This window comes from Toxotes jaculatrix, chromosome 15 (genome assembly GCF_017976425.1).
Source record: "Toxotes jaculatrix isolate fToxJac2 chromosome 15, fToxJac2.pri, whole genome shotgun sequence".
NCBI lineage: Eukaryota > Metazoa > Chordata > Actinopteri > Toxotidae > Toxotes > Toxotes jaculatrix.
In genome coordinates this window covers 15,753,408-15,776,118 of record NC_054408.1, presented here as the reverse complement: position 1 = coordinate 15,776,118, position 22,711 = coordinate 15,753,408, and the positions used below count along the sequence as shown (strand labels likewise).

General features: G+C 40.7%; 1 protein-coding gene across 4 annotated transcripts; it reads left to right on the top strand.

The window, feature by feature from the left end:
* The first annotated feature begins 12,453 nt into the window (after window positions 1-12,453).
* Window positions 12,454-22,195, top strand: znf148 (zinc finger protein 148). Of its 4 annotated transcripts, none has more exons than XM_041057525.1 (7): window positions 12,454-12,557; window positions 14,732-15,108; window positions 16,034-16,159; window positions 16,341-16,464; window positions 16,629-16,712; window positions 16,824-16,942; window positions 17,293-22,195. In XM_041057525.1, exons 2-7 carry the CDS (start codon window positions 14,755-14,757, stop codon window positions 18,928-18,930), a joined length of 2,445 nt encoding a protein of 814 aa, XP_040913459.1. In that variant the 5' UTR covers window positions 12,454-12,557; window positions 14,732-14,754; the 3' UTR covers window positions 18,931-22,195. The 4 variants fall into 4 exon arrangements, with proteins under 4 accessions (XP_040913459.1, XP_040913458.1, XP_040913460.1 ...); XM_041057524.1 differs by lacking the exon at window positions 12,454-12,557 and adding an exon at window positions 13,142-13,365; XM_041057526.1 differs by lacking the exon at window positions 12,454-12,557 and adding an exon at window positions 13,380-14,010 and having other exon boundaries at window positions 14,732-15,048.
* The last annotated feature ends 516 nt before the right edge of the window (window positions 22,196-22,711 follow it).

Sequence of the window (22,711 nt, the reverse complement as noted above, 5' to 3'; positions counted from 1 at the left end):
CTCTGTCAGCGTGTGTAGAATGAACAATAAATGCAGAGGAGGAACGAGAAACTCCGGTTCCGTTTATGGGGCGCGTTCCAATATGAAGTCGTCCAACCTCACTTCCTCCCTCGTAGTGCCTTTCAGTCTACAAAGTGATTCTGAAGCTGAAAGCCTAAATTAAACATGGGCTTTTCTTGAAATTACCAAACGGACTATTTTTTTCTGAATACCTGACCTTGAAAAATCGTTTCTCTAGCAGCCATCAATCACTTGGCTCTAGAGGTGGAATTACTGTGTGATGGAAGGGAGTCGTTGCTGCTGCTTGGCTGCTTGATGTGCCATATGATCCTTCTCTGTAGATCCAGCATATTTCTCCCTTCAGCTCACTGACTGTCTCATTAACTGCTGCCAGAGAGGTCACACACGATAGAAGCAACACAGGGATGACACTCTAGTTTGATCCATAATTTCCCAGGATAGGCCTTAAAAGCATGTTTCTGGAGCAGTGCAGCCCCTGTCTGCAGCGTTGCTCCTCTTAACTAGGAGGAAGTGAGTTCTGGCTGGCTGCTGGATGTTAAAATTTTCCTCTGGGATCACTTGAGTCCATCACACAGTCTACTCTTTTTAGAGGTTTTTCATGCTGCTGTGATAATTAGTCAAATAGGGCCTGACCTTTTTTCTGCCATCTCAACACTAATTCTATGATTTATAAAGCACAAAGTGTTCCCTCCACAAATTTGCATAAAAGAGACAAACTGTGGGGGTTCGATTATGTTACATGATGCAAAACAATATGATGTAACTGAAGTGTATGATGTAATGATTCAAAAATAATCACATGTATATACAAGAATAAGTTTGTTTAGATTTTAGTAAAAATAATTTCAAATAAAAATGTGTAGCATTTATCATAACAGTGAGGACCACAGCGTCAGTGACAAAGTGCAATTATTTTCCACTCCCAGAGATAATCTACTGACACTTAATATCACACACCATGATTTCCAATCCACCAGTGCACCCTGTAGGTACTAAACATCTTCAGTCATTTCACTTGGCTTAAAAAATCAAATGTCACTATGACGTTTTTTTGATCATTTTATAATATTATCATCTGAATAAGTAAATGGAAATGTTTAATTACCCAAGCAACTTGAGCAAATACACAGAGCAGCCAAATAAAGCCAGACATGAATGAATTCATTCATATAGCTGTTTCTGAGCAAGTCACATCCTTCTGTATAAGCTCAGCTGAAAGTGGAAAGTGGAAATTGATTAAAGGTAATCACTGAATCTATATCTGGCTGTGCTATTATGCAGACTGGTGTGTGCGTGTAGCTTTTACCTTTTTCAGCAATGAAGGATGCTGTTCAGTTTACATTGCAAGATGCACGTGATTCTGAACATAAAGGGCTTTGACACAGACTGTATTAAAGCATTAGTAGTGGAAATCAACTAAGTACATTTACTCACAACTGTACTGAAGTGCTCGAGTAATTTGTACAACTTAAGATTAAAAATGTATTTGTAATAACTTGGATTGAATAACTTGCATTGTAATAACTTGGTCACTGTGACCATTTTCCTACACACTGAGCACTTTTACTTTTTATGCTTTAAGTGCACTTGTTGCCAATACTTCTGTACTCTTAAACTACAGTGCTAAATGGTTGGCTTTAAAAAGGGGACAAAATCAGAACATCATGGAAAAAAAAAGATTTTAAGCTTAATTTAGAAGCTATGTTCTAGTCTGTACAGGACAGATATAAGCGGACAACCTACTGCAGACTGATGGATTGGGTTTGATTAAGAGGGTAGGAGCCAGCTGTATTGTCCCTGGCACTCAAAGTAGGCCAGCCAAACTCTCCATGTCCTTCGTTTCAACAAAATTACAATCATTTCTGTTAAAGACAGGTCTGGGGCATTCACAGCAGCTTCTCTTTTTCTCTCTTGGCAGGGAAATCATTAGTATTAGTTTGTGTCTTTCTCACTATCCAATAGTTAAGGTCGAAGAGCACCACTGACAAGCAGTTGGCCCCAGTTATTAAAGTCTGCTTAGAAGGCAGTTAAATGAGCAGCAACATAAAGAGACTGTGTCATCACCACTGCCCTGATGGAGGCTGAGCTGCAGGAGGATGCGTGTGTATTCAGATGTGTGTGTTCTGCTGTTAATGCAAGCCGAGAGGACGCGTGTGTTTGCGTGCACGAGTGTGCGCTTGTTGTGCTGCAGCCCGAGAGGTTGGGGGTCAGCGAGGCGAGCTGGCCTGCTATTGTTTAAAGGAAATCGCATCTCACGGATGACTGTGGGATGATTATTTGGGATGATGGAACATCAGGGAGACAGTCCTCTGCACACAGCCACACACACGAAAATGAAGACATACGTGCACACACACGAGACATGCTGGGAACAGAGCATGACAGGAGGGTGTGTGATGTAAATAACATGTGAACAGCATCAAAACAGCTCCAGCCAACAGTCACCTAGTCTTATATGACAACCACTGACTGGCTGCAAAGCCCAACTTGTCTCATTTTGTAAATCCAGGCTGACAACAGCTCTGAAGGATCTGAGTGTGTGCATTTGCATGCGTGTGCGCGTGCTGCCAGTTAAAATGTAATCTTTATTTCACCTTTCACATAGATTTATTCCTGGTGAGGAGAGAAGTTGGATGATATTGGATATTTTTTGTAGAAAATGGCACTAACGGTTTTGACACACTGTTCCTTAACACTTTACCCCCGTTTGTTTTTGTTACTGATCAACTGCTACCCAGCGGAGATGGCAGGTGAAGTGTCATATTGTGAAAAAAAAGGGAATTTTCTGGGTGTTTCATGAGCAATTTGGACTCCAAAGTGCAAAAAGCTTGTGTGAAGTGTGTTGTCTTTTTTTTCTCTCAGTTTGAGCTGCCACTTTCAGAGCTTTTCATCAGAAGCCTCCTCCATTTGAGAGACAGGCGGTCAAGGATGGACTCAGAGATCGGAGAAGCAGACAGAACTGCAGGCTACACAGTGTCCAGCCCTTAATGAGACAGTGTGTATACATGTATATGTAGGGAAGAAAAAAATCCATGGGTGAAAGCCTTATTTTGCAACCCAAGTGTCTGTGTGCACCCATTTTTGAGTGTATCTGGTTTTGTGTTAATATAATAACAAGTGTGTCTGTCTGTATGTGCTGGACAGTGTGAGGAAGACAAACAATTTGTTTAATCCGTAAAAAGAACCACAGTGTAAAAATGACAAGTTGAGGTCTTACAGGGAGTTAGGTGGTGAAATTGTTTCTTGGCCCAGGGCAACTCCCTGTATGTAACAACAACCTGTCATTTTTACATTTCAGTTTTTATACAGATTAAACAATTAGGATACGGCATTAATAAAAAAAAAAAAAAAAAAAAGTAAAAGTAAGGCATGCTGGTAGTCTGATAGGGTGAGACCAGATGTTTCTCTCAGCATCCTGTCTTTGAGCTAAACCTTGACTTTTCACAGCCTGACACCTGAATGGATGGAGAAGGATGTCGGTGTTCCAGGAATATACGAGAAATGCTGATATGTTTTGTTCTTAGCAAAACTAAGGTTTGCTCTAAGTTTTGGAAATACAGTGCAGTCACTGTGATTCAGGAGATGAATCAAAGGAAGTATAATGGGTGCTCAGTCAGTTAGGTGTGGGCTACAACTTGTTTACTGTGTTTGTTTACATGTTGCCAAACTGGCACCATTAAAAGTACACAGAATTAACTATTAGCAGGTCTTGTTGCAATATACCCATGGATGTACAGACAACTATTATTATTACTATTTTTTTATGACTTCTAGGCAGATTTAGAGACATTTATTTGTGATGGATGTATTGTTAAGTAGTGTAAGTTGCACTGAATTTTGTGTATCATGTCTGTGCATTGAGATTTGAGTGACTCTGAGAAAGAGTACGATTTTTGGCTCAGTTGCTCTCGTCTGTCACACTGAGCCTCCCCTTCGACTCGCCCATGGCTCCCTGGGGAAACATACCTCACAGTTTGAAAACCCATGTGCTAAACTAAGCTTAAGTTGTCGGCTTCACCTCAATCTTACTCTCGACAAGAAAGCGCATAAGCGTCTTTCCCTAAATGTCGAACCATTCCCCTCTGCACATTTTACAGTAAAGACTGCTATAATTTTATTTTGAATTTTGAATTTAGTACTTTTACTATTAATTTTCTATGATATTGCTACACAAGGTTTATGGTTGTTTTGTGGAGCCCAGTGTCATATACAGTGTCTCAGCTGGCCCCAGCTCTCTCTGAAGACAGGGAAAAACTACTCAAAAAAAACAAACACTAGCACCTAGATTGTAAATAAAAAGAAAAAAAATAGAAGAAACCTCTGTAGAAGCAATTCAGAGAGAATTCTCCCCTCCAGGGATGGCTGGATGTGCACTAGGATCTGTGGGTGGGAAAAGGCAGTGGACTGTACATGGACAGATTTAGTAATTGTTGTGTCGCCTCAGCTGCAGCCACCACAGGCTTTCCATGGGGAGAGAAGCCAAAGGCCAGCTTGTAAACATGAAAGTGAAACCTGAGATTTTTTAATGTGTTTGTAGTAGATGTGTTGCACACATCATATAATAACATCCTGGATTGACATCTGGTCTGGGTACTTTTTTTAACTCCTTTTTGTCACATTTGTGACAAAAAGAGTAAAAAATGCACCAAAAGTAATAATTTACACCTTTATTTTTGGGACTGGGTAAAAGTAACTCAGAAAGTAAACATGGGGGCAGTGCTGCTTTAATTATATTCTGTACTTTTACCTACTACAACTATGAGCTTCACACAACTATCATAACAACAATATGATCTTCCATCCACATGCCTGTTCGAATACACCGTTCCTTGAGCTTCAAGTGGTTTAAAATTTTAAGGCCAGAAAAACACGACAGCAGCTCTGGAAATGTCAGACATCTCCAAAATTTCCAACCGAATCAGGTTCCAATCTACAATTGAGGAAAGGAGTAGACCGCGCAAGTGCAGAATTATGGTTTCATATGAAATATAGCATTTAGTTTAAAGGCAGAAGAAAGAAGAAGGCAGCGTATTGCAGCATCTGACTACTATAGTTCCAACATCCATCTGATCAGGCTCACTGGACTTTCAGTGGATAAAAATGTGAGCTAGTATACTTGAGTTTGGAAGATGCGTTCTGTGTAAATGAAAGAGTTTCTTACTGCATGTAGTAGCTGCTTGAAACAATGTTTTTTTGTATGCATGTAGCTTTTTTCATGTCTGTAGATGCACAGAATGCATATGTAGAGATGTAAGTCCAAGATCATGTATGCAATCTATGTGTGTACCACTTTTGTGGGGATAAATATCTGTGTGTTCCTGTGTTTGTGTGTGCACGCTTGTGTTCATAAAATACATCCTAACACCATTTCTCCAAACTGTCTTTGGGGAGTGGTTGCCTTTCCATTAGTAGATGTAGAATGAAGAGTAGTGGGAGGGATATTTGCTTGCACCAATTAAGACCGTCATTAACTCTGTGCAACACACACACACACGCTCACGCACACATTTAATTTAACAGTCTGTGAGTCAGTGCGTATGCCTCTGTTTCTGTCTGAAACCTGTTGTCGCTCAGATAGGACTGTGAGAAGACTCTTTCATCTCTTGCTCTATCACTTTCTGTCTCTCACTCCAAGGCTGCATGAATAGAGAGAGTCTGTGTGAGAGGTGGTGTGTACAAGTGTGTGTGTATGTGTGTTTTGCTTCCTTGGCTTCAAGCCGTTCTCCTGCCCCTTCGCTTAACCCAACAACACCGATTCCTCAGTTCCCTTATGCAGTCACAGACCACCTCCACCTCCAGCTACCTTGGATGAGGACTGGACCAGTGTGGATTACTGGGTGACAAACAGCACTTTGGGCTAAATTTAGATATTGAAATGCGGCTGTTTTCAAACCCAGTTATTTTTAAAAACACTGTACATCAGAGTTTCCCCATGAATTTCGTTCAGTGTGAGGATGGGAAAGCCTCGAACTTGCACCAGATCACCATGGGACAATAAAAGCCTCTATTCAAACTCAGGTTAATAAGGGATGAAAACATATTTGCATGGGGGATGATTAAAGTATCTCACCATAATTAACGCAGGTTAAGGTTTTCCCATAGGAAACCAGTGCGGATGATAAATATCTAATAAAAACACCCTGCGCCCCATCTGTTTTATGAGAAGTGGGTGACACAGACAGGATCAGATAAAGACAACAACGAGCTAATGTATCAGTCTTGCTCTAGATTCGAGCCCAGAGTTGTTGAAGTTTACCAATATTGATTGAACTGTCCACCTGGCCATAGGGATGGGGGATGTGATTCATGTCTAACACGGTGTTTCCGTCCCAGTGTGCTCTGAAATGCTAATAATGTACGTTGTTTGGGCTGGAGGGAGTCCATTACGCTGACTGTATCACAGCTTTGTCCGCTGGGGGACACGCACTTGGGAATGCAGCCTTAGAAAGGAAGGAAGAGTGATAGGGAGAGTGGCTCACAAGCAGATTCGGGGAAAAGTGTGTATGCGTGAGTGTGTATTGAAGCTCGGACACAGCAGACACGTGTCACCTCAGCTCCAGCGCTGTCAAGCTAAACTGACATAAACAGCCCCAGGCGGCCCTATCAGAGATGGACTTTACATAACGGCTGAGTCACTCACAATCTATTTTTATGGCTTTGAGGTGTGCGTGTGCGTGTCTGTTCCAGTGCTTCTACCTCTCTGAGAGCCAATTTGAGTTTTAGACCTTCAGAATGAGGACATATTTGTGATGTCAGGTCATCCTGACCAGGCTTCACTGCTTTAAGGGCCTGTTTGATGGCTAGGACTTGGTTTTCAGGTTGAAGTCTGAATAGGGATTACGTTAAGGGAGGCCTGGCTTTTTCAACTATAGATTGCCTCTATGAGAGAGTACAACACAGAACCAATAGGAAGGGAGAGCAGAGGCGTGAGGTGGATGACCTGCTACAGGACGCCCCAGGCACATAGTGGTGACGGTAGTGAGTGAGTTAGGGTGACTTGTTGTGACAAAAACACAAACTTAAAAGTATTAATCAGTTATTAAAGTACAAAAATGTGGCACAGCATTGAAGCAGTTAATGCCAGATTAAGAGTCAGTCTCTGTCTCTTTACTTAGCCTTTGCTTGTATGTTTAAATTTTAGTAAGTGGAAAAAAAAAGAGAAATAATAGATTTTTGAGGCTGATACCTGAAAAAGTTGGACACTGATATATCTGCCAATATTTCATTACTTATTCATTGCTGAAACAAACATGTTTGATTAGGATTCCTTAAATTTGGTTATCAAAGAACTGTGACCCAGACGTACTAAACAGAACATATACATTTCTCTGTGCTTGACAAACCAAATGACAACACAGTTATTAATGAATTTCTGTACTGACATGTCTTTAACTCATGGACATGCTGATTTTGAATTTTAATCTGCTTCTTCATCTGCATCACAATATACGCAATGGGTTTTTTTCTGTTCATGCAGGTACGTGCAGTAAATCATTTGAAAAGGTAAAAAATAAATAAATAAAAGAAAATAAACCTCAAGGTACCAGTAGAACTGTTACTTAACAGAGATTAAATCGTAAACATGTTAATTAAATCACTTCAGTGCTGACCATAGAACTGCAAGGTTAGGATAAAGATCTCGGAAAATGAATGCAGTCCCTACAGTGTCTTCAAAATAGAACACACACGCAACAGAACTAAAAAAAATGACAATGTTAATAATGTAACTTCATTTTCAAAACCATTTACTGGGATTTTGTAAATTCAAATTTTCAAAAACCACACTATGCTTAATTTGACTTGAAAATTGTCATGCTGGAAGAGGACTCTCCACAACCTGGCAACCCTAAGGTTGTTCTTATTATTGCCTTACTACTGATCTATAAAGCTTTGGCAAATGCTTTATTAACCATTAATAACAGCTGTTAAACCCTTTATAAACAGTGCCTTCTCAGAGAGTGGTACCCAAATATCATTTATAAAACAATCATCACTGTGATAGTATTTTTACTGCTTTATAGGTCATTGTTTATGGCTTTAAAGTCCAAATTTATTTATTACATTATTCAAGCCATACAAATGAAAGAGTCTCTGTGATCTTAAACGCCACATCCCAGCGACTCAAATAGAAGTCTTGACCTTTACAGTTGAATCCATGGTTTGCGGAAAAGAAACTTCCTTGATAATTTGTTCATTATATTATCATTGTATTTATTGATAATATAATGAGAGCACTATATAGGACTTTAAAAATGAATTAGCAATGGTGGTCCAGCTTCTCTGGAAAGTTCTTTGTGATGGGAACACACACTCATTCACTCACACTTTGCCCTATTCAGTATTTGCACCTTCTGAGGCCAGAATAGGTTAACAAATCCCCTCTCAACAGCCTCCAGCTTCAATAATTTACTTTTATCCCTACATATTTTATGACTTCAATCTCAATTGAACTTGGATTTATCAAGGTGTATTAACATTCAAGCGTTCTGAAAGAAGCCCTTCTGTCGACGTCTGTCTCCCTCCCACAGCATCACATCCAGTTTGATTCTTTTGTGTTAGTGGGATAAATTACCCTTGTCACATATGAGTTCTGACCCCAAAGATTTCATGAAAATCCCCCAAAACACTTCCTGTTATAGTAAAAGTTGTTGACATTGATATAAAATCTATTAAGTGCCATCTATCTTAAACATGTATTAGCAGTTGGTCCACTGCAACTTAACAGTTTGCATGTGTATTAAATAGAGGACATTTTCAATAAACTTGAGTAAATCTCAGTCATAGTCATGTACTACACACACACACACACACACACCTGTCTCCCATGCTGAGTCCCACTGAGCCTTCCCTGCTCCACTTTTTTTTTTCTCATCTGTCATTCTGGAGCATGTCAGTGTTTAACCCCCTCCCACACATACACACTGCCTTTCTTTTTCAACAAACTGCACAAACACACGCACTCCCACAAACACAGCTTTTTTCCTTCTTTCCACCTTAACTTGCACACACATACACACAATCCAGGGCACCAGTTGAAACAGACAGACACCAGCAGCAGGAGCAGCTTTCACATGCCTTTTTGCTCTCTCTCTTTTTCTGTCATTACTGGAGCTGATAGAGTTGTAACTGTCATTTTCAGCCTAATGTGTGTGTATGTGTGTGTCTGCGTGCTGAGGAGTGACACAGGCTGGTTGCATATCTACTTATGGCTGACAGGAATCATTTTGTAGTCCGGTCAAGGAGGGCATCTGTCACCCCACCAGACTCTCTCCTTTTCCCTGCAGGAGGGTACACACAACAGTTTTGGAGGCTGCGGGGGTTTCTTCCTTGTGGCTGCATCCAGCATTTTGACTGCTTATGGATTTTTAAATACTAGAGCGTTGCGCCTGCAGCTCAAACTAAGAAGGTTTTAAAAATTTTAAGCTTAAACTTGCACTTTCTTGGTGAGTTAGGGGAGATAATTGGTCGTTTAAATCCTCTGTGGTGTTTACGGGGAGGACAGTGACGTGGTGGTCGATTAAAAGCTGGTAATAATACAGTGTGAGTTGCATTTTGTGATGATCATTCAGCAGTCACCAATCAGATATATGTCATAAGGGACTGAGTTATTATTTTTCCCCAGTAAAAGGGCCATACTCGTGTTGCATGAAGATGTGTAGCATACATTTTTGTTATAAAGATTCATAGAAACAGTAAAAAAGATGAGTAAACTCCATTCTGAAAATAGAGAGATAAAGTAGGTTTTGGTTTGCACCCCCACTCACTAGATTCCTGCTCAAATGTCCCAAAAACCCTTAAAAAAGCAACATGTCCTTGGTGTGCCCTTCACATTCTCCACTTTAGAACGTGCACAGTTTGTTAATTTTCCTGGTGTGAGGTTACTGGGGATGAAAACAAATTGCTTTGGACCCATGAAAAATGGCAATCATATCTCACATGTTTAATGGCTTTATGGGCCATGTGACAACATGTAGGCACTGGGGGCCAACGTGCCTGCAATATTGAGAAGTCCTTCATTAAGCGTGGACAGTATGCTCTCTCTCTCTCTCTCTCTCTCTCTCTCTCTCTCTCTCTCTCTCTCTCTTTCTGTGCGTGCGTGTGTGTGTGTGTGTAAAAGTAAATATAAGAGCAAACTGAGATCGGACATAGCATGTTGCAACAAGCTCACAGAATGTCGAGGGAAATATAAATGCGCTATGCGTAAAAGCATTAGTGGGGTATTGATGATAAGGAGTCAAAAACATGAGCACAAAACAGATTAGGAATAAGACGCACAGGAGCCAATGGAGATAATCCTGTTATCTCGTTGGATGTAAATGCCAATGTGGAAGCATCCTTAGAGACCAAGATGAACTGAACATGAACTAATGCTGCAGATATACGGAAGGAGGAGGAGGAGGAGGAAGACGAAGGGGGAGGCAAAACAGTACTGGCAACCTCGGTTGCCAGTACTGTTTTGTTGTTCTTGACCTTATGGGACACCCAAGCCGTTTACCGCAATGTGACCGGCGGTCTTTGTAGTCTACTATTAATTGAGAGCCCACACACGCGCGTCCGCGCCGTCTTCCGTTTGACACCAGTTCGATATCTTCCCGATGACATTGTATCACCTTTGAGAATTCCCTGTCAGTAATAGCACCGGGTCTGTGATACATGAGTCAGTATTGATAGGTGATCGCTGTCAAGTTGAACAGGAAGGAATGTGGGGCTCTGCTCATGTAGGGCTTGGGATACCGGGATGCCGGTGGAGACGCACGCCGGTCATCACCTTCTAACCAGAGCACATTTAACATTACGCACAATAGGAATGCGCGCGTGTGCACACACATACACTCGCAGAGAGAGACGCACGCGGCCACAGATAACCTATAAACACGCACGCACACACACAAGAAAGACCTGAAAACAAAAACAGGAAGACAAGCAGACTTACGGGATAACCCTGGGCTCTGCGGGCTCCTCTGTGCGCCCCATTGTGAAATTCCCGTTATTCCCGTTTTAACGGAATCCTCAAATGCCGTGGTCGCAGTCCACGTCTCTGCAAATGTACCAGAGAATCACATAGAGAATGAGGAGTATGGCGAAGATGAAGAGCGCTACTAGGATGGCCTTTGTCACCGGAGAGATGAGCGACTGCATGACAGGAGCAGAGCCGGGCAGAGCGGCGTGGGGCTCCGAGTCCGTCCGTCCTCAGTCTGCTATCTCTCTTGTTCTCCTCCTCTCCTCTCCTCCGCTCCGGTGGCAACTGTTGAGGACGGAGCCCGGGGCTTTGTCGTGCGCGAACTCACACATTTAGAGCTTGACGCACACGCACTCCACGCCGCGAATGTATGCCGGCGATCCAGGCGCGCAACGCGCGGGGGCTTCCCTTGCTACAAGCGGCGCAGTAGTGGGATGTCAGTCCCCAGGTCCACTCTCACTGACTGTCTGTCGCACATCAGAGGAGACAGAGACAGAGAGGACAAGAGTGAGAACCACTCGTTCGTTCAAAGAAGGGTGGACTACAAAAAGCCGATGAAATTCAGCAGGTGGGGGTTTAGATTAAATCCAGCACAGACGTTTCTAGACACAGAATGGAGAAGTCCTGATTTGCACGCCGAGCTGCTGCACTTGTCGGCAAACAGGTTGATTAGTATTCTTCACGCCGGAGTGTGTGTGTGTGTGCGTGTGTGTGTGTGTGTGTGTGCATAGCGGGCTATCATCTTATCACGACCCTCAATGTCCCTTTTTGCGGCAAACCTGTTAGTTGAATTGATTAATAGATTTAAAAAAAAAGAGGTAATCCCATGATAAGGGACGGATGGTGTAAACTGACATGGAAAACTCTTGTTGAGTCATAGTAATAATGCAGCTGTAGATATAGTATTAAATATCACAAGGTCATTGTTAAAATTGGCTAGATGAGTTTTTGATTTTTTCTTTCTTTCTTAAGGATTAGAATATTAGGAAATCACCTTTGTTTTCGTAGACAAGAAAATAAGCCATATGAGCAGCTGCAGCCTGCTTCATCCAGAAATACAAACAGCCAATCACATGCATATATAGACATGACTGTGTAAAACGGATTTTTCATGTATCATCTAATTTACTTATAGTGTCGTACTTAATTGTTGATTCTCAGATGATTAGTCTATTAGATATTTAGTTACTGTAGGCTATTAATAGACATAAACGGAATGCATTAGGCTATCCGTGCTTGTAACCAGAGGTTGCTCTACATTTTTGACTATTTCAAAAAGGCAAAAAGATAATGAGAACAAAAAAATTGACTGGAGACAATCATTAAGACATTATTGTTAAAGAACATTTATAGAAGTAGGTCGTCAAACTGAAGCTTGAGGGAACTTCAACGGCAGCAGGGATCAGGAGCGCACTGGTCACCACACTCACCACTCTTCACCACTAGATGGCGACAAAAAGAAATGTTCATGCCTTCATGAAACGTGATGGTATATTTGATTATTCCGCACATCATCAGTATACTGTAGTCTTGCATAACAATCATGACAGCTAAACGGGTTTAAGACGCATAGCAGGTAAGGAGAAACAATGCATCTTTAATAGTTGGTATATCATTTGTGTGCCACTAAGACATGCGTTATTGTTTATCGTGGTAGCGAGCTAGCTAGTTAGCGAACGTTAGCTTTCCTAGCAGGCATTTACATTGTGGCCTATAGAGCAGAGTCGCTGAGGAAGCTGGAGGCGCTAGAGCCGAAGCGGACTAGCTATGCTGACAAGTTTGGTGAAATGTGCAAACCAAAGTTGTGTTTTGTGCCGTGTGTTATTTAATGCGAGTGAGAATTCAGTGTTGAATGCTGCATGTGAGAAGGCACGTCTGTTGTTATGACTATGCGGTGTCAACTGAATATTACAGGGACAGAGATTGATCAATGTTTGCAGCGACCTGCTAGCAGCTAGCAAACTAGCGTCAAACAGGCCGTTGATGTTTATCAAGTACGTGCAAGTAAAATAGAACTTCCGGTTACAAGCCTTCACAGTAAAGCATTCAAGGATGCACTTTTTTCTGTTGGTCAAAGTTAGCTTTAATGCAGATATGCTGAATCGGCTTGGTAGTACTTGCTGGGGTTGAGATATGTCTGATCAATAATCGTTTGTATTAAAAGTTCGAATTTTAAGTTTATATTGTTCCTTTCAGGGTCCTATTTCGTTTCCCTTTTTTAAGTGGTAGATTTGCTTTTATTTTGAAGGCACGTTGTCCTCTCTTCCTACGTCTCTGTAACCACTTTGTTGTAGACGTGATGTAGTTTAACGTTAGCAGCTTTGACAAGCGCGGCTAGCTAGCTGGCTAGCAAGAGACTTAACCCACTTAACCTAAGTGACACAGTGAGTGTGTTTACATATGGGACTTAGTGGTTGTTGGTGTGTGTTTAAACCGTGACAGATACTTAGTTACCAAACTGCCTCTTCGTTCTTTCTGTATTAGCTACAATTCAAACCTCTTCCCAAACGGTCCACAAGCGCTAGGTTAGCTTGCGTTACCGTTTTAAGATCGAGCGATTGCTAGTTAACTAATTAGGTGTTGTTGAAGTGTAACGCCAAGCAAGACCAACGCCGGTGTAATGTTGCAGTATAAAATTTATAGCTGGTTTTCTGACCACTCTTTCGATACTGGAATTGTCCTGTTGTCGAAGTCGGCTGACATTTAGCCGTTTTTTAAATCAAAATATATATTTATATTAAACAAATTAATAGGCCTGGCTTATAAGTACGTTAACTTGTACAACATGACTTCAAACATTATACGACCTAGATCCATAAAAGCAGCTTGTTATTTTTAAAAAATCTCAACTTTCCGAGCTGCTTTATGGTGCTTGCTATCACTTTACTCTGAATTGTACATTTTTTGTAAGGTAAGAACGCAGAAACTACAATTGACCCAGTTAAAGTTGACACTCAGCTTAGAAGAGGTGTTGTTTGGTCAACAAAAGCGGAACTAAGAGGGAACTGAAGAAGACTTTTGGATGAGAGGTGAAACGTCTTCACTAACCTCAAGCAAGTCCAGTTGCCTTTGTATAACTTTTGGAAAAACTAAGAGGGAACAAGTTTAAGCGATTTTTTTTGTAAGGTAGCAAGTCATATTCTTAGAGCTAGTCCAACATATATGACTAGTGAATAGGTGAATTAAAGCCACTGGGGATAGAATATACATAATATTTTTTAACATATATATTTTATAACAACAGTCTGCCAGACTAGAGTTAGACTTGTGCTTCCCATTGTTAATAACAACATCAGTACCTGAACCACTTCCTTTAGTGTTTATGGTGCGGGGAATTAGAATAAGTTAGTTTTGCACATTTAAAAATAGTAACCACCATAGTTTTAAGGAGAGGCCAAAATATGGTTTGTGGGGAAATGGAAAGTGTAAATTTTCCATCCTAGTTATAATTTGTATGTAATCTGAGTCATTGCATTGATGATGATATACTTTACAATAGGCATTGATGTTTGATTTTTGGTTGTAGTACCTGTGGTGCTGCTTCTTTGCTATCTTTACATTAAGGACTACAGTGGAAATGTGGACTTGGATTTTATTGTCATCATTGATATTTTTGTCGTTGCGTGTGCTTTAATGTCTTCATTCTCATTATCAAAAAAACTAAAACAAAAAATCCCATTCTAGATTGAGTGTGTTTGACATTTAGCTTGCCAACATTGTCCAGTCATCTCTCTCTCTTTCTTTTTACAGACTCAAGAACCACTCTATGTAAGATGAACGCTGAGGACAAGTTGGATGGTATGCTGCTGAAGTGCAGCAGTGGAGGAATAGATGGAGGAGGGAGAGTTGGGCTCACTAGTGGAGGAGGACTGGTAGTGATGACCCTGGGGGAGCGAGCATTGGTGAACCACCCTCTCTTGGCTGGGGATGATGACGATGAAGACGATGATGAGGACTTGACTCGGAGCTCACTGGTTACTCACGACCTGGTCCCTCCGGAACAGCTGATGATGCAGGAGGAGATGACCAAGAATGGTGGAGGAGGAGAAGAGGAGGGAGGAGGCGAGGTGGGAGTGCATTTCCCCCTAAAACTGACCAATAAGTTGCCCTGCTTGCTTCATATGCCAGTGAGTTCTTGCTGGTTAAGAAGTAGTGCATATATTAATAAGATTATTTCTGAGAGACTGTACCAACAGTCTCCATGTATAGTGATTTTCCTTTCATGTCATTTCGTGCCCTGCCTATTAAGGGCTATCAACTTCTTTAGCTCTCAAAATACACCCAGATAGTGACGCATTAATGAAAGCCACCCTTGGCCCAGTTATAGGTTGCAGACAGTCATGATCTGGCTAAACACCAGTTTGCAAAACAGTTCCAAAACAATGATAAGTAACAGACTGAATATAAACAGGGGTAAACAGGGGTTTACTTGGTTTAAACTACTGGAGGTTCATGAGAAGAGTAAAAAAGAAAAAAAGTCCTGCAGGAACCTGCAAACTGAGAAAGGCATCAACCAAAATGTTTGGTGGTTTTAATACAGCAAAAGTGAACTTTGAAAGACTTTTTTACTGTATGTAAACAAGTGTAAACAATGAGGATAACCTAAACCAATCCCCAGGATCAGGTTCCGAGCAGTATTCCTGTTCATAACAACTTGGATCTAATTTTAATGGCCATTTTTTCTGCCTCCTTATATTACACTGTATCTAGCTGGTTATTTCTCAAATTCTGGAGAGCGGCAATGCAAGTCAGATGAGGGATCTGCAAACACAGCTGGCAGATGTAATCTCTCAGCATGTCCTAGGTTTTCTAGGACCAGAGGTTTCCCTCTGGTCTATTATGCCAAGGATGCTTGAACCACATCATATGGTTTGTTAAATTGTGGAGAAGCAGCTGCTAAATGGTGAGGTCCTCTCACGTTCGTTGATTATTGTCCCCTTGCCTTAATGCACCTGTCTGACCTGGATAAACTGCAAGGTGAGTGGGTGGGCTTTAAAGTAGGCCATATGCTGTATTAAAGATTTTTGCCTATCTATGGTCCCGCTTTTACAGTTAAGCATCAAGCAGGAACTGAAACTATCTGAGCCAGCAGTCCAGCTAAAGAAGGACAAAAAAGCAGTTAAGGACCTGATGGTGTGTCCCAAGAAGAAGAAGAGGAAGCAGCGATCACCAGCAAAGGTGCAAGTCAGAGCACTTCTTAAATAAATTCAGTATGGAATACCTGTTAGTTTTATCAAAGCAGAGGCATAGTTATGTGGTTGAGAATGGAGTGAATTATTTTTACAAGACCGGTACATTTCTACAGAGACAGCTGCAAGAGTGAAACAAATACTGTCATCTTTCTTTATTTCCGTTCTAGATTCTCAGCATCAATGACGACAGATCACTGGGCATACAAAGTCCCAAGTGTCACATCTGTGTTCACTGCAATGCTGCATTCAGAACCAACTATCATCTGCAGAGGCACGTCTTCATTCACACTGGTACGAATTACTCAGTCATGTTATTATTATGTTATTTTTCAGTTACCAAAGACGAGCTGTGCAACTAAAGAGCAGCAATGCTAACTCGAAAAGTGGACTTTAGCAGTGTTTGCTATGCATGTGCAGAGGTTTCAGTGTATTTATGTATATTATTCAAACCCCAGGTGAGAAGCCATTTCAGTGCAGCCAGTGTGACATGCGCTTCATTCAGAAATATCTTCTCCAGAGACATGAGAAGATCCACACTGGTGAGTGACGATTACAATCAGTATTCACTAGGATTTTATTTATCCTTTTAGTCTCAAGTGAGTCACCTTGTGTTTTTTCTTTTTTTCCTTTGTCTTTTTCTCTCTGTTTAGGTGAAAAACCTTTTCGCTGTGATGAGTGTGGGATGAGGTTCATCCAGAAGTATCACATGGAGAGACACAAGAGAACTCACAGTGGAGAAAAGCCCTACCAGTGTGACTACTGTCACCAGGTACACTGCTTTTGTTTGCTTGTAAATAAGTGCATCTGCCAGCATCAAGACAACATAATATCATTGATAAATCAGGTTTTGAAAATAGAATCAAATCAGAATTGGTGATCATATTAGTGGTTCTTTGTGCAGGACAAATTTAACAAATTATACAGTGAATAAAAAAACATTATGCAAAATCTCTGTATTAGCTATAGATTTATAAGACATCAGTCAAAATATTTTCTGTGATTACCATAGATGTATGAAGAATAATTGAAAGTGGAAAGTGTTTGGCTTGAATTGTCTGTATTGCCTCGCTGTGTCTGTTTACAACAATAAAATAAATGTGTTGTGTTCTCCATCCACAGTACTTCTCCAGAACAGACCGGGTTTTAAAGCACAGGCGAATGTGTCATGAGAATAGAGAAAGAAAGACCAGCAAGGCTGCCGGGAAAGTTGGACCTTTGCGTGAAGCAGATTCTTTAGGCCTCCCCTTTCTTGCCAAAGAGTGTTCACTGCCCAAGAAGAAGCGCCAGAAGTGTGCAGACAAGAGTTCAGGTGCTCCCACCGCTGCCCAGACAGAAGGGCACACTGTCGCTGTCGTAGAGACAGAAGAGAAGGAGGAGCAGAGACAGAATAACATTGAAGGTCTACCTCTCTATGCTGTGTCCTCCAAAGTCAAACACGAGTATGTCATTGCAGACTACTCTGTGGAACTTCCTGAAGAAACTGCTAGTCAGCACCAAGAAGGAGAAGTGTCCTCAGAGGAGACAACTCCTCCTAAGCTAGTCCTAAAGAAGGTCCCCAAGAGGAGTCTTAAACAGTCCAGTGAAAAAACTCCCCCCTGCCTGTCCACATTGTCTTCCTTTGAGGAAAATAGTAAGGTCACGCAGTATACCTTCGAAATCGTGGACAAGCAAGGCCTGTTAGAAGTAGAAAGCAACAATGAACTTGAGTCAGTTGAGACTCTTCAAGGAGGACCAGCAAAGCCAGCAGCCAGCAGCACAAACTACGACGACGCCATGCAGTTTCTCAAGAAGAAGCGTTACCTTCAGGCAGCGATGGCCAACAACAGTCGGGATTATGGCCTGAACACGAGCAGCATCTCTTCTCAGCCGTCTGTTACGCAAACTGTGGTGTCAACCGTCATCGACGAAACTGTCCCTGCCACCATTCTGGAGCCCCAGCCAATCAGCACAGACATTAAGGCAACTCATGACAAGAATGTGCTGCCAGATGAAGTTCTTCAAACGCTGTTGGATCACTACTCCAACAAAGCTAATGGGCAGTCAGACATTTCTTTTAGCGTGGCCGACACAGAGGTGACATCAAGCATATCCATTAATTCCTCTGATGTTTCAGACAGCAGCCCAGTGGAGAGTCTTGGGGCCTCTAGCGCCCAGGCTCAGCCAGCTACTGAGAAGGTCAGCCTCTTGCAAGAATACTCCAAGTTTCTCCAGCAAGCTCTGGAGAGGACCAGCCAGAACGACAGTTACCTGACCAGCCAGAGCCTCAGCTTGGTCTCCGAAAACCCCACATTAGCTGGACAGCCCCTGTTCTCCACAGAGAAACAGTTTCCTTCCCCCAGCAGGTTCAAATCAGGGATGAGCTCTCCGCTAAGGTCCACTTTAGAGAAACCTCACTTTGGATTACTGGTCGGGGACTCCCAGCACTCGTTTTCATTTTCAGGTGATGAGACCACCCCTCCCTCCGCAGTGTCCCCAGCTGAGGAGGACTTTCTGGAGCAGGTCTCACCCTCCAAAAAGACAGACTCTTCGCAGGGAATACTGCAGACTTTTCAAATAAGCTCCTTCGATCAGAACTTCAAATCTCATTTCCAGACATCAAGATCTGGATCCTCCTCGCAGTTTACTGTTGCCAACGGACAAGTAAGTCTTCGAGGACACAGCACAGACTTCTCAGAGTTCCCCTTAGTCAGAGTCACTGAGAGCAGGTCTCAACTGAACTCCTCCCCTGATGTTTCATCCAGTGAAACCTTTGGCTGAAGGGAAGGGGGTCAGAATACATTTCTGTTAATAATTTCAGCTGCACTTTATCTCATGTCTCCTGTTTTGCCAAAACAAGCCCCATTGCAACTATGTGCTCTTTCTCAAAGCATTTTGTTAGAAAACTTACTCATATTGTGTGTTTTTTGTTTTTTTTTGTTTTTTTTGCTAAGTGCATCCTCAAAGAATGGAAGTACTAAAAATTGATAAATCAGAATTAGCATTTCCCCTTTAAAAAAAGGAAATTGTAATTGTGTATTTCTTGCTCCAGAATGTACATTAAGAGATTAGGTGACCAAAGCATAAAGCAAGAGGTAGAGTGAAATGTTCTCTCATGCCATTGCCATAGAGTTTATTTTGAATGTTTTTGTCAGTCAGTTTGCCTTGCTCAAAAAGATGATCAAATCACTCTTGCTGCTTAATGCAATATTTCCACTTATTAAAATGTAGGCCCTATTTATGAATGCCTTTTTGCTCTCTCTGTGGCTGCCTCCCCCTCCCCTTGCTTTTCCTGTGGTTAAATGTAAGATCAGTCGCAGAGCCTTTTTATTTCAGCTGTGCAACTCCTGTTCAATTGCTCACTAAAATGAAACCATGGTTAGATCATAACTGATTCTTCACTATATGTTGTCATATGTTATGTCACTTTAATCTTACATGAAATGGGTGTTTCTGCAAGATATGTGTAATGAATGCTACAGGAAAGATTTGACTGATGGTGTTTGTCTGATCTGCAATCTGGAAGTTTATTTTCCATTGACAGATTGGGCCTAATTTGGTTGCTGTGATGGTCAAAAAAAAAGAGGAAATTATAGCTCTCATTCATAAATTGTTTGACATTGTGTGGGTTAATGAATTCCCAACATGGCTGGATCTCTCTGCACTGATTTTCACAAATGTGACTAGTGCAGTATAGGCTGCGTAATGAAAAAGGCTGGGCTGTATTAGATTTTAAAGTCCCCCACCCCACCAAAAAAAAAATAATAATTGGGTATCGGACGGCTGCACTCATGTAATGACTGTAGGATAATTCTTATTTTATTTTAGTAGTATAAGTGAGTTGTAGCGAAATTATTTAACAGGACTGTGCTTAATGTTTGCACAACTTGCACATTATTCACTACAAGGAATGTAGTAGTTACTTTCAGAGTGGTGGAGTTGCATAATACCTTTACCTAAAAGGCAATTTTTTGTTAAATGAGATTTCTGACACTGACCACTTAGTGAAAACCCTCATGTCAGATTTGGTTTATATGAAATTAGAGATGAGCCTCTTTGCTTTAGTCACTTGTAATGATGTAGCTCTTGTAGCTGCAGTTTAATTGTTTATTTGTCCAACTTGGAGCATGCACATGTAGTAGGGGAACAAAATAACCACGATGAGAACCCTTTGTTTTCACTGAAGGTCAGGGTTTTATTAAGGCTGTATTATGAAATACATTGTACACGTGGAAATAAGGTGCTTGGTTTTAATGTTTCATTAGTTTTGCATCTATGCCTTTCTTTTTTTTTTTTGTAATTCCAGCCTTTCCTATACTCATTCCTTTTATGTATATTTCTTTTTACTCAGCCAATGCTCTAAGGCTACTAATTCAACTTGCACAATAACAGTAAAAACATAAGCTATCAACTTATTCAGTCTGTAACATGTTGAGATCTGGGAGCTTCATCTGATTTTGCCATCATATTTGATTATTTTCAAATTTAAGAAAGAAATAGCACCAAGTTTAATTCTCAAACTATTATCTGTGGTTGGAGGGAATTTGCATTTTTATGTACCATGTTGCAGTATGTCTATATGAGTACAGAATCATGTTTTAGGTATTTGTAGTTTTGATATAACCATCACCCATTTGCTAGAATTCGGTAGTGAGCCACATCTGTTTAGGCCTTGTTGAAACCATTTGGTTTTAAATGGTTGAATGAGGTCTGTACCTTATCACACTGTTGACAGTTTTCTGTGTGTACATGCATGTGTATCGTCTTAGGTGCTATTGTGTTGAACACTGTTTTTGTGTGCGCCATCAAATTTAGGTTTTCCTCCCCCTAAGCTCCCTCTTGTTACATTTCTACTGACAATCAGGGACAGACAGCACCCACACGAATCATCAAATACTTTATTTCTCCTCATTGAACATTCCCTCTAGAATGTATAGACGATATCCTGCTGTAAATACATTGTATATTTTTATGTTCTGAGAAGTACTGTTAGATATCTGTGTCAGTAGAGAGACAAGGCTTGTGCAAGAGACACTTTTTGTCAGTGGAAGGCACATTTATTTGTTTTCCAGCATTGTAAGTTAATGCAGTTGATGTGCATTAGGATGGGTTTTACTGTGTACACCTGTAACAAAAAGCCCCCAGAAACTTTCTGAGTTTCAGAAAGAATAATCCACCTGAAATCAGTCTTTTTTTTATTTTATTTTATTTTTTTTTAAACAAGTATTTAACCACAGCAGCTTGAATTCACGTCAGTTTGAATAGGTTTCGGGTGGAATATTACCTAAAAATATTGGTCCTGTGGTTGAAATATTCCTCTATCTACCCGTTTCATTGTAAGCAATTTTTAAAAGCACAGTGCAGATGAGTATTTCTGCTTTGGTAAATTGTATCCCATAAATTTTTCATGGAGAGTTTTGAATTCAGTCAAGCAATTTAAAATGCAAAACTGTTGGAGATTCATGAATTATATGAGCAGTACTATGGTATTTTTTCCTTTTAATTAACTATCGTCAGTAACCTGGCCATAAGTGTCCTTGTATAAGCTAGAGAAAAAAAAAGTTTGTTTTGTGTAAAAAGATCTGAATTATGAATTTTTTGATAAAAACTATTTTTGAAACATGTCATTTAAGGCACTGATATGTACAGTATATCATATGCAGTCACTATTGCTACCCTCATTTATCTCTGTACAAGTCGTTTGTGTCAAGGTGTTTCAAATACGGATGGGAATCTCCTTCTTGGTTGTGAACTTTGACTGGCATTTTCATACTTTTAATGAACTTGACGAGGAAGCCTCACTGCGCCACTGTGGGGTTTGATCTTAAGTTAGACAGTAAGGTTTATTTGCATGGTCTCTAACTTGTTGGGTCGAGTGAACGTGTTTTATAAATAATGTGCAGCTTTAATTGTAGCTGATTAATTTCAGTCAAGTAACCCATATGATTAGAATTTTTGCAATATATTATGATTTGTAAACAATCAGATTAAATTGTTGTTTTGGTTGTTGTGTGTCATGTCCTTATAAATAAAATGATTCACAGTATGTGACCAGTCATTTTTGATACGTAAAGGCCATTCAGACGCAAGTGCCACTTACTGTGTGGTAATATTTTCTGTATATTGCATGCATGTGAAGTCTGAGGTGAAAATTGGGCAACCAAAGACCATTTCTTGGTGAAAATGTCCAGTCATATTAGTTGTTTTGCAACTTGTTGCCCTCAGCAAAAACGAGGCAAAGTGTAGGGCTCCAACAATCAATTATTTTGTTAATTATTATCAATCAATTAATTATTAAATATTAATTAATTTTCTTTTTTGGTTTGTTTTCATTTTTATTAGTTATCTAGTCTAGAAATGTAAGGAAATCATGAAGAATGTCCAGCTCACTTTCTCAGAGCCCTAGGTGACATCTTCGCATGTCATGTTTTGTGAAAGAAAAATGAGAAAGAAAATGGCTTTTTTAAATTTACTGTACTTTAATGAATATTCTCACGGTCCAATACAACACATCTCCTTTCCCAGAGCATGCAGTCCAAACGTGTTTTTGGAAAGAACTGCA